This window comes from Diadema setosum, chromosome 5 (genome assembly GCF_964275005.1).
Source record: "Diadema setosum chromosome 5, eeDiaSeto1, whole genome shotgun sequence".
NCBI lineage: Eukaryota > Metazoa > Echinodermata > Echinoidea > Diadematoida > Diadematidae > Diadema > Diadema setosum.
The window spans coordinates 25,902,588-25,915,248 of record NC_092689.1 but is presented as its reverse complement, the minus strand read 5'-3'; the positions used below and the strand labels follow the sequence as shown (position 1 = coordinate 25,915,248).

At 38.0% G+C, this 12,661-nt stretch overlaps 1 protein-coding gene across 1 annotated transcript in view; it reads left to right on the top strand.

Annotated features, from left to right (window-relative positions):
- LOC140228809 (uncharacterized) overlaps positions 1-12,661 on the top strand; it is a 199,809-nt gene that overhangs the window by 93,185 nt on the left and 93,963 nt on the right. Inside the window, exons 24-28 of the mRNA XM_072309082.1 lie at positions 1,446-1,496; positions 6,508-6,635; positions 7,492-7,680; positions 8,911-9,131; positions 9,956-10,180. Coding sequence (XP_072165183.1) covers positions 1,446-1,496; positions 6,508-6,635; positions 7,492-7,680; positions 8,911-9,131; positions 9,956-10,180 — 814 coding nt within the window. The remainder of the gene's footprint in view (positions 1-1,445; positions 1,497-6,507; positions 6,636-7,491; positions 7,681-8,910; positions 9,132-9,955; positions 10,181-12,661) is intronic.

The window sequence follows — 12,661 nt, the reverse complement described above, 5'->3', positions numbered from 1 at the left end:
AGGACAAAGCACTTTAGGCAAATGTGGAGCTTTCTGGAATAAGTTGGGTTTTTTCATTTTTTTTTTTCAATAAGAGAATAATGAAAAGTCCAAATGCTGAATATTCTGTAAAAAGAAATTCATCCGTGTAACAAATTCTTTTCAGTGTTAAAAAAAAAGAAACAAGCAAACCACATAACAGTGAGGGCCGTTTTTCACATGAAATCAATTCTGAAAATTTCATTCTACTGCATATTGCATTCTGGTCAGTTTGGTGTAAATTCCATATCTGGAAATGTATTTTTCACCTTCAAGAATAGTTTGGGCCTTTCTTACTCCAGTCTGTTTCCGGACATTCCCTGAAAGGGTCCTTTTGCTTCTCAGTGTGCTTTTACAGTTGGCAGCCATTACTAGACCTCATGAAGATTCATTGTATTAATTAGATGATTTATGTACTGCTTAGGTATTGATCATGAATGAATGCTTTTTAGTTCATAGAAGAAAGTTGCTTGTTTTTTTTTTTTTTTCATTTTCTAGTTCAGACATATGCACCCAACTATTCATAGAATTGGATGTCTACTTTGCATTGCTATCATTAATGTTAAAGAACAAGTTATGCTTTGTAATTACCAAGATTCATACATGCACATATTATGTTGTAATGTATTGGTTTCTTTTCTTCTCTTTTTTTTTTTATTAAGGGGGATTAGAAAGTGGCAGGTTTTACCTGCTCTACTCAAAATGTGCCAAATTTTGAAAGAATTTAATTACTTAGCCTCATTCATAGGATAACAATGAATATTGCATAATCATTATGCTTTGTCTTTTTTTTTTTACCTGTAGAGCTATGATAAACTGTGCATGGATTAGATACAATGGCAGCAGTGTAGTATAGTATCACATTGATTTACTAGACATCAAACCTCATTGCTCGATTGTTCTGAAAGAAAGGAAAATGAAATGTATGTGCTTCGGCTGAAAGTTCTTGTGCGTGTATTTACATTCATGCTTTACATTTTTATATTTTTGGTTCTCCATTTTCTGCTGGTTGTTGTGTACCACCTACACTCCTTTTCCTGTTATAGAAAGTAATGGTAGGTTGTATGTTTGGATTTATTTCCGCCATTTTTTTTTTCGATGTTTTTACTTTTGAGTTGTTCATGATGAATTGTGATCACCTTCATTGCATGATGTGTCAGAATGCAACATGGCTGCTTGCGTGCCTGCCTCAAAGAAGCAAATTGGTACCAGATAGATTTTTAGTGTGGACATGTTTTTTAAGTGTACATGCAAATTGATTAGGAAAAGAGAAGGTCCATGTCCAGGTTGTCATGCTGCAGCGATGTTGTAGTCTGAGTTTTTATGCATCTGTGAAATTAGTCCCATTTGTTTTTTTGTTTTTTTTCCATGTTGTTGCGACAATATGATTTCATTTCATTTTCATTTGCATTGCTTGTTTGTTTCAGACATTTTTATTCACGGCCGCTCACTCCGCCAAGAAGATGCAAACTTATCTGGTCGCTTTTATTTCCACTATTATTTCTACTTCACTTAGCAATATTTCACCATATACATGTATATCCATTGCTGCATGTCTATATATATGTATCATTCCATCCATGAATATCATAATTCCAGTTGGGACAGCTGCCTATAACAAATTGGCTTCACATTGTGTATCGATCTGTGCAGGTCAACTAGATTAGCCCTAGGTACTGACATATTTTCCAGTAAATAGTAATTCTACACAGAAAGGTATAGACTTGTACACAAGGTCACGGTTGAGATAATAATTGGTGTCTTTCACCATTGATAGACGTTGATGATCATAGATATACTATGGAAATAATCATTTCAATACCATCTAATCACCACCACTATGCCAACACTCACAATGATGTAAACGGCTACATCTGTATATACATGTATCACTGAATGAGGGTACACATTTTATATGATGTGATACATATAATTATGTTGTGTATATTAAACTGTGCTAATATTACAACCATGTTAGGTATTCTGTGGCATACATAAACACAGCTAGTATTTGTTGTACCTCACATTGCTTTGTGTTTGATTCTTGAAGGAAATATGCCATCCCAAACGAGATACCAAAATGCAGGTTACAGCATGATATACATGTACCCACACATGTACTGTTTATAGGCCACTTTGTGTATTGTGGTCTGTTATATTCATACTGTGATCAGAAGAGGAAAAATGTCCATGACAATTTTATTGTGCTTACCTACTATATGCTACGAATTGCACACTAGAAATTCAAAGTAGTTGATTTGGAAAATATTGTCCGCTAGAAAATGAAAAATTCCCATTTCATAAGTTTCAGGGAACATGACCTTCAAATTATACTTCTGTTACAAATTTATTTGAATTCTTAGATTGCGAGAAAAAAAATTTTACACCTTGTATATGTGTAATGTTACACCCTATTAAATCTGGATGATGCATCACTACTAATTAAGAACTCAAGCAATTTATCATATTCAATATTCATATTAGTCTGTATACCCATGAGATCATCATAGACGTAAAAACACTAACGAAACAAACTCACTAGGCATCGTAGGCATCATATTAAAGACATTTAGCACATATATGCTATAAACATCAATGTTAGTCCTTGACATGACTAAAACCTGGTGGATAAATTGATTTGTGCTTTATACCACTACTATACAATTTATGCGAATGCACACATTCATGCATACATAAGATAAAAGTGTACTTTGTGTTTTAACTTTCCCCCCGTTCAATGAATGTATCTGCAGCAAGCATAACATTGGATTTGGACTGTATTCTGGTTCTATGTCATTCCTGTCTCTCTCCGCATGATCTTTTTATTTTCTTGACTGTTTTCTAAATGTTTCTAATGACTCTCTCTAACAGTGCCTCATTTAACCAATAACCTCAATTTTGATTTCATTTGAATTTCTTATCTTATCCTTTTTTTCTTGACTTGCCTCGCATTAATAAATCAGTTGGATGTAAGTTCATTTCAGTTTGCTGTGCATGATTGCATATGAGACTGTAATTTTGTTGAATATTAGAATGTGGGGGGATGGGGGTGAAATTGTAATTTCAGAGGTAGTGAGAGTGCCTTGTATTTAATGCAAGCACAAGAGCATCATGAAATAATTCAATAATGACAGTTTGTTATTGTGTAGTCAATGTGTAACCAGAAGAATGAAAATTTAGAATTGAAAAAAAAAAAGGAAAAAAGGAACAAATATGGGGGGGGGGGGGGAGAGGGATCTAATGTGTTGAATGCTCAACTGTTGACAAAAGCTGGTGTATATTCTGCTCCATTTATTTCTCATTTCTTTCAGCCTATATTTCACTGGTGTGACTACAAATGTTCCTTATAGTATGAGAGGACCTATATAAAATTGATAGTTCTCATGCTACTTGTGTTACACTTCTATGTGGTGTTTTTTTTTTTTTTTAAGCTGAAGTTATGGGCTAAAAGTACAGTGCATACATGCATATGTTAGGTAAACAACATCTCAGAAATTTATTTGAGTATACCTTCACTTGGTATGAAATGAATGAAAAAAAAAAATGTATTGTGCTTCATTTTTAATGCATGAGTATCATTTACCTGATTTTAGGAAAACAAATATTCTCTCAGGTGGAGGGCAGATCAGTTAATTGGGGTGTCCATTATGTATTTGTTACTGTTTCATTCCAAGGAGGGGCAGTCATGAAAACTATGACTCCAATAATGTTTGTTGTGTGCAGTGGCAAACTGTAAGATAAAATCTACAGTATTAGCATTTCTAAAGATGTATTTGAATAGATGTTATACATTTGTGTATATTTCTCAAGTAATCCTGAACCTCATGATAGAGATCCAACAACCCTCTACTCAAAGCATTCCAATCATCTTGCGTGTACATATATTTCATTGTGTTGTGTGTGTAGAGTCTCTGTTCTTTTGTACATTTGTATTCGTGTGTGTGTGTATATCTTCGTGTTCATCTATTTCCTTTCTTGTCCCATTCTAGTTGAATCATTTCACCCAAGGTCCATTGCTAACATTACTACCACAATCACCTCCAACTTCTTGGGGGGGGGGGGGGGAATAATTCCTTTTTTTGTTATTACACAAGATCTCTCTCATTGTGGCTGTCGGTCTCTACATTCATTACTGACATAATTATCATCATCATAATTTGGCAATAATTGTAATCTTTGTAATTCATACTTTCAATATTTTCTTCAGCAAAATTATCATAATCAACATCAGCATCATTTTCAGAGTCATTGTCCTCAATATCAACATTAAGAACATCAATATGATTATCATCTTCCATTGTCATCAATTTATTACTCATAAATCATACCAAGGAATGGCCACTGCTGAACTTCACAAAATTGCCGGGGGGATTGAAATATTTTTAACATTAAATGTCCCCGCAACAATTAATGGGACTAAGAATGTGTGGGTCTGCAGATCGCATGTATCATTTTTTTTTTTTTTTAATACACGTCAAATCTAGTATTTCAGTGTTAACATGATCTTTGCCATGCCTGTGGAGGATTTCCCAAAACTGTCTAGATTTAATGTTGATCGAAATTTTCTTATCCATTTCCTTGCCCAATATGGAAGAACATCTGGAAACCAACAATCATTTAAGTTTTCACTTTACTGATTCCTTTGTTAAAAAAAGCAGAGTAAACAAAGTCATTTACTTTAATTCCAAAATCTTAATGTATCTCTGGTCTGCCCTATTACATGGTATTGTATCTGACATTGCTTTGTCATATTGCCATTAATATCCTCATCCGTACCTGACATGTCAAGACACCCCCCATTTTTGTCATTATTATTATCATCATTACATTTCTTTATACCGTTTTCATTAGGATTGAAACATTTATTATTTCATCTTATTTTGGTTCTGTCACTTCCTCCATCATCTTCATCCTCTTTTTCTTTGTCTTTATCATCATCATCATCATCATCACTGTCACCTCATCATCATCATCTTATCATCACCATCCTCATTGAAATCACCGCTACCATAATCTCCATCATTATCATCATCATCATCATCATCATCATCATCATCATCACCATCACCATCACCATAACCATCCTCATCATCAACACAATCTTCCTCACTGAAATTATTACCACCACCATCATCAGCAGCATCACCATCATCACCACAACCATCCTCACTATCACCAACTTCTTCCTCATTGAAATCATTACCACCACCACCACCACCACCACCACCACCACCACCACCACCACCACCACCACCACCACCACCACCACCATCATCACCATCATCACCATCATCACCATCATCACCATCATCATCATCATCATCATCATCATCATCATCATCATCATCATCATCAATACCATTATTATCTCCTTCATCCTACTCCTCACTAGACCTGTGCCATATACAGCACATCACTTTCATCGCCATGGCAGTTCCTGCACAGGAATGTATCCCTCTGTAAACTACCAATAGCTGTGCTTCTACAACTTCTGCAATCCTGCTTATCCTGATTAGTCTGACCCATTTCTAATCAGAAATCATCAACCATTTCACATTCTCACCATGTTTTCTCCCACTTCACTTCACTTCACTTCACGTCACACCATCCTACCTTCACAGTAGCATATCATAACTCTATCCAGTATATCATAACTTTATCCTGTGTAGTCACATTTAGACACATATCAAGATTTTTTTATATGCCATATATATTCAACCTTATCAATTAAGTTGCTGGATAAGGGGCACTAATGATTCATGCATAAAACGATTGTCAGCTGACATATATATCTTCTCACTTATGATACACATATCTCTTCAAACCTGGTCGCATACCCTGTATATATATGATATAATTCTTTCAGTTGTTTGTTTCATCCTTCTCTCAACTAGTTTGCCATTATAAAAGTACTGATTACCACAACTAAGATTTTTCAATAGCTCAATACCATATTTAGGTACATTTACTCAGACTACATACTTTACTCTTTGTAAACTACCAATAGTCAATTATATTTTAACATGTACTGCCAAAGCATATTCCACATGATATAAAGAAAAAAAAAAATAAATAAAAAGGTCTTGCATGAGAGCTCACATTCTGTGCAGATACATATATATGTAGAAATATAGTTGCTACTGTGGTCAGTTCTTCCAGAATGTCAGATGAAAGAATAATATAGGACATGGTCGCTTAGCCAAAATTTAATTAAAGATCAGTGGAGATTTCTAGCTTAAGTAATCATATTATGTTAAGAGTTTATTTCCAAGTGGCACATGCAATGAGGTTGTAAAGTTTGATGGCATGCACATATATATTAACGCATGATGATTCATCAATGTCCATGAACTTTACAATTTGCACTTGCATGGATCAAAGCAAGATTTAGCTCTCATACTTGTAGTTGTTAACATGTGAATGGGCAGAATTCGAGCTGGTGACCATTTTCTGTAATTATAACCCAAGATTAACCTCATGCCCTTGCAGGGGATGATGTGTCCATGACTGGAGACCAGTCTCTCCTCACTCCTCAAGAGATCAGAAACATGGGAGATGACTCTGTTGCCAACGACAACCGCCGATCCTGGGAGGAGGATTGGATGAGGGGAGAGCCGGTGAGTGTATTCGAAGAGGAGTCAAGAAGGGTATAATCCAGTTTTCATGGTGTAGAGCTTAATAATAGATTACAAGAACTGAATGGCTGGTTCTGTGAAAGTTGTCATCACCTGTGTCCCAACACGTTAAAATCTCTGTGACACAGCATGGCCTTTATAGGGAAGACTTAGACCCCATTTACAGTGAGTGAAAGGACTGCGCGGCCGAGCCCGGCCTTCATTTCACTGTAAACGCACAAAAGGCCAAATGCAGGACCAAATTCGGCCGCGCATTTGGCCAAGCTCTGGAGGTAGTCTCAGCCGTGGCTCGGCCAGGCCTTTTCTCACTGTAAACGCAAAGTGGGCCAAATGCGGTACCAAATTGCTACCGACGAGCTTCCAGTAACGATAGTTTGTTTACAAGCAAAGCGCCACTACAACAAAATATTGAAAGGTTTGAATTAAAAGCCTGGACCGAGCCCTCCACTGTAAACGGACAGAATCTGCGGGGCCGAGTACCGCAATTGAGGCCGGGCTTGGCCCAGCCCTGCACTGTAAATGGGGTCTTACAGTCGTTTCTCGTATTTGAGCACAATCAGATTTGTGGTCATGTCAATGATCATGCGTGGTCTTTGTCATCCAGGGATCTTGTATAGGCTGTTGAGACAAGCTGAACACTAATTAATGCAAAGAAGGAAGTACAAGCGAAAAATGTATTTTTTTTTTTGCTCTTTTTTCCAGGATATTCAGTGAATATTTCATCAGTATTGAGCTATGCTGACATTCATGAAATGTCATGCTGCCAATTTGGATGTGAACAATGTCAGTCTCTAGGGAAACTCTGCAATGATAATCATCTCCCACTCCACTAATACAGGTCATGAGCTACTACACTGGGGCGGACTCACTGTCTGGTCACTACAATGCCAAGCTGCGCCCAGCGTATAGCCCCACTGGCTACAGCACCATGGACTCGCGGAATAGCACCCTCAACCGTGACTATAGCGCCCCCCTGGGCCGCCAAGATGAGAGCCTGATTGAAGGAGAGATCACAGTGAAGACTGAGGTAACACTTTTCTTTTCTCTTTCTCTTGCTCTCTTCCTCCCTCATCTCTCTCTCTCTCTGTCTATTTATCTCTCTATCTGTCTATCTGTCTGTCTATCTATCTATCTCTCTATCTATCTATTTATCTATCTACCTATCTATCTATCTATCTGTCTATCTATCTATCTATCTATCTGTCTATCTATCTATCTGTCTATCTATCTATCTGTCTGTCTGTCTATCTATCTATCTATCTATCTGTCTGTCTATCTATCTATCTATCTCTCTGTCTATCTATCTATATATCTATCTATCTCTCAGTCTATCTATCTCTTTATCTATCTATCTCTATCTCCTCTCACTCCCTCACCTGACTTCACTGACAGGGCGGGATAAGTACAACTGTACATGGAAAAACAGACAACATGCATTTTTTGTGTGCTGTGTTCATTGGCCAGGAATTGTATATTTCTCAATATACAATGTGCCCATATAACCTCTCTCCAACACCTTTGCAATGTGAAAATGGCATTGAGGGGGAAAAAAAAGAAGAAAAGAAAAGAACAGCACGTCATTATGTACTTATAGACCAATTCGGTTTGGGGAATTTCTAACTGGGGGCTTCAAGTATGCCTAACAAAAGATAGCAAAACATAGCAACACACCTGGCTCATTGCACAACCCATTGAAAGTGCTATTGTTCTTCTTTGGAAGCTCCCCAGTTATGGCCGCCATAAGATACAGTGCTCTGAAGTCAGATCCATCCATAGGTTCTGCCAACAGCTGGCAATGTGGAAATGGCCATAAGGAGAAAAACAGAAGAAGAAAAAAAAAAAACACCAAGTACCAGCTGTCTCTGAATATCATTAAAATGCCTTAATAGGTTGTATCATGCATATGTAATGAACCTGACCAAGGTAGGAATGCCATAGACCAGATTACTAACATTTCAAATTTCATGCATGCTTTTCTGACAATCGTTCTTTTTTGACAACCTGAAAGCTTGCCTGGAGGTTTGCCTGACTAGCAACATCTAATGTATGCAAACTGGATTCCAAGTATTGAAAAGTGCTTTTTGAGGTACAGGTGAGTAGAATAGCTTGTTACTACATTAGGACAAATATCCATAAATTTGCATATGCTGGTCAGCCCATCCATTCACCAGGTGTAGTTGCACAAGCCAACCAAGTTCTCTGTTGTGGAAGAGGCAAAGGAATTATCAGTGTGGAATTTGAAACTTTCTTGTTACAGTCCATGCTGGAGTCTGCACCCCCCTTGCTGAGCTCAACTCCGGCCCGCCCTGTGTCTGGGGAAGCAGTTGTGACAATCAACGGCAAGGCGTACAACATGGGGGATCCCTTCGTCGACGAGAATGGACGCCTGGTCCCCGGCAAGGCCTTCGGGCCCAACGGACGGCCAGTGTCGGTCACTCTTGACAATGCCCCACTCAACAGCATGCCATTTTTCGCAGGGTAAGTGGTGCACATGTCAGGGTGGAGCATATAGAATTTTTTACTGTAGTTCGTTTGTCTTTTGGTACCCCTCGTACATAATGCGTATGAAAACAGAGAAGAAGAAGATAATAAATGTGTGAATTCTGATATGGTACAAGTTGGCTTCTTGTTTAAAGTTTGCAGGAAATTGTTTGCTCATGTTGAACTTTGTCCAGTTATAATATTGCATCATCAGAATATTGATGGAAATTAATGTGGAGAGACAATGAAATCAGCTGCCATTTCCAATAAAGGATTGCAAGGCTAGTTGGTACATGCATATAAATGCCATTCAGTGCCACAGTGGATGTATTTCCAGTCCTCTTCGGAGCTTCAATGTGCGAGGCAAACCCACTTGGAGCCTCATTTGATGCATACCTTGTCATGGCATCAGGTTTTCGGGATGTGATCATACATCATGAATGTTTTTGCTTTCATTTCCTGTAAAACCAGAAATTTTCGCATGCATGAAACTTTCATGAATTTCGTGAGGAGCCAATATTTGCGAAAATGAAATGCACACCTAAGAACCTTGTCTACACAGAGCGCTGAAAGCCAGTGGCAATTTTGCTGATGTTTTGTGCCAGGAAAAAAGCCGTTGGCTCCAATTCACAAAAATTTCATGCTGTGAATGTTTCTGGTTTTACGGTACTTTTTACAACTGTGTCTTTTCTTTGTAATGAGTTAATGTGTCCTTACTGCACATGCTTTGATTTAAAAAAAAAAAAAAAAAAAAATATATATATATCATTTTGACAGTGATGGCTCTCATAGAATCTTGTCTTACCCCTCGCCCAACCTAGATTCCTGATCAGTTTCATCGTGGATGCCCGTGGTGGCACCATGCGCAGCTGTCGCCTGCCGGGCCTCCGGGTGGTGGTGCCGCCCCAGCGGGCCTCGGGCCCCACCCGGGTCACCTGCCGCCTCATCAAGCGGACCAAGCTGACCACCCAGCCCCCTCTCATGGAGAACGAGTCTCTCGCAAGCCGCGTGCTGGAGGTTGGACCTGCCAACACCCAGTTCTTAGGGTAAGCCATAGACCCTGCCCTCTTTCCCGTTCTCCCACCATATCCATCAGTCCCCATATGTACACTGTACTGTACAAAAAGAGAAAAGAGAACACTAATACACAATGTTAACATCTGAGTCCTAAAAATGTAGCATTGCTGTCTAGGGTCAATTAATTTCTTAAATCTAACTTTTTCTCTTTTTTTTTTTCTTTTTTTTTTTTTTTTTTTGGCTGTGTGCATTTGTTATATGTCATCCCATCCCTCACTCATTTTTTCTTTTTGTGCTGAAGCGACTCTTGACTTCAATTAATTCTTTCTTTTATTCCTTCCTTCTTTCTTTCTTCATTTGTTTGTTTTTGAAATTTGCAATTTACCACGGAAAACCTTATGAGGATGATCAAAACCTGAATTACTGAGTGTGTTTATCTGACTGAACAGCTTGTAGCAATGTTAGATGACATTTTGTTGATTCCTTCTTTTTTTCCCACTTCCAAATGCACTTAAAATATAATGTTGTAGGTAAGATGCTTTTATTTCTAACAAATCTCAAAACTGAAAAGTTTGTCTGACATCTTGATACAGAAATGATCAGGGCCCTCTGATAGAGCAGTGGCAACACTAACGAGGATACCCTGGATAAAGAAGACATTATTATTATCAAATGAATATCTGTAGGGTTAATATCAGTGCAGCATAAATTGTTTGTAATGGGGTTTGGTTATTCTGCTTTTGTTTTTGAAGCAATGCTTATCACTCATTTCTGATTTAATTCATTCACAAATCATTTTTGCACAATTCCCTGTTCTGTGTGTAAAATGTTCTAGTCCATCAATATGTTGTCTGTGTAATGTGCTGTTCAACATTTTTGCTGTCCATGTTCTGGTTTTGTTACTGAGGTATGAGCACAATTTTGCAATTGAAATACCAAACAGTAGTTTTCAAATGTATGTTGTACAGTGTATGCAGTTGCATCGGGGCCAATTTTCCATCATGGAATTATCTTTGGAATTTGTTCAGTTTTAGGCTTCTTTGGGTTGTATTAAACTAATATTTTGTGTCGAATGTTGAATAATTTTCAAGGTTTTCCACAGTGCATGTAGTTTAATAATGTGCAGTGACAGAATTGTGTGGTTATTGTACTGATGCCATTGCGTTTGACAGTGTGTTCTAACGTCACAAATGTCTTGTCTTTTTCCCCTCTAAATCTTTCCAATGGATTTGTCTCTCTATCTTCTTCCCATCATGTTTTCATACATATTTTTTCTTTGGACACATAACACTCCCTCACCTCTCACAATTTGTCCCAATCACTTCTCAAAATCCCAAAACACATTGTCCTGTATTTTCTCATCTGATGTCCCGCCCTCATTTGCTATTCACTTTCTACTGTTTTGATTACATTGTTTGACCTTTTGAACATGACCCTTCTGACCTCTGACCTCAGGGGTCTTGGCAATAAAAGCGTGACCTACCCTCCCCTAAACGACGGCGAGTCCTTGTGTAGCAGAATCATTGAAATGGGCCCGTCGGCCGAAAAGTTTTTGCGGTATGTTGGACATCACGGATAAGGCGGAACGACATCAAAGTATCTTGATCTTGTCCTGGTCTTGTGTTGCACTGCATGTTATGAGAACCTCAAATTTATTTTTCTTTCTTTTCTTTTTTTTCTTTGAAAGGAGTTGGAAGATTTAAAAGCATGTCATTTCATAAATTATTCACGAATTCAACACTACACCAAGTGCAAATTGCATATATTGATACAAATTTGGTTGAATGTTTGTGTATTGTGTTTTTGTGCATGCAGTTGCAGTGATTCTTTTTTTTTTTCAATAGTATGATTTTGTCCTCACGCAATTGTACAGGGATGATTACAGAAATAGAAGGGTATTCTTGGCGCAGCAGACTGAATTTGCACTAGACCAGACACAAAGAAGATAGTGTTTGTACGTCTAATACTCAAGATGTGTGGGTTCATTTATTCCAGCATTAGCTGAGAATGGCACCTTGAGTATTGTCTGTATGATGCTTGTAAAACAGCTCAGCATACACAATTTGAGTGTGTAATGCCTTCGTCGAGACCGTACTCTGCTGGAGTTGGCTGGTGAATAGAGGCGTAGTGGCATTAAAGAGAAAGCACCTGCGGTGCACTGCACTATTGCTGGTCAGGAGCTTTCAAACACGCTGTCTATCTGTGCAAACTTGATAATCGGTTCAGTTCTCTCCTAAAATGTTGCAGGTCCAGTAATGCTTCCTCTTATTTTATAGGCAATTGCATTACTCTGATGTACTTAGCAAGAAGAGTGTAAAATTACACACTGAGCATGAGTCATCAAACTCATGCAGAAAAGAAACATCAAAATGCTACCAAAGAAATCTAGTTGCTGAAGTGTATTATCATCGTTCGATCCTGTGTGCGGGGAAAAAAGAGAGACTACAAAATTCAACTTGGTAGTGAGAATGAATGTGGTTGGCGGGAAGGTGGCGCTGTGCATGCCCGTG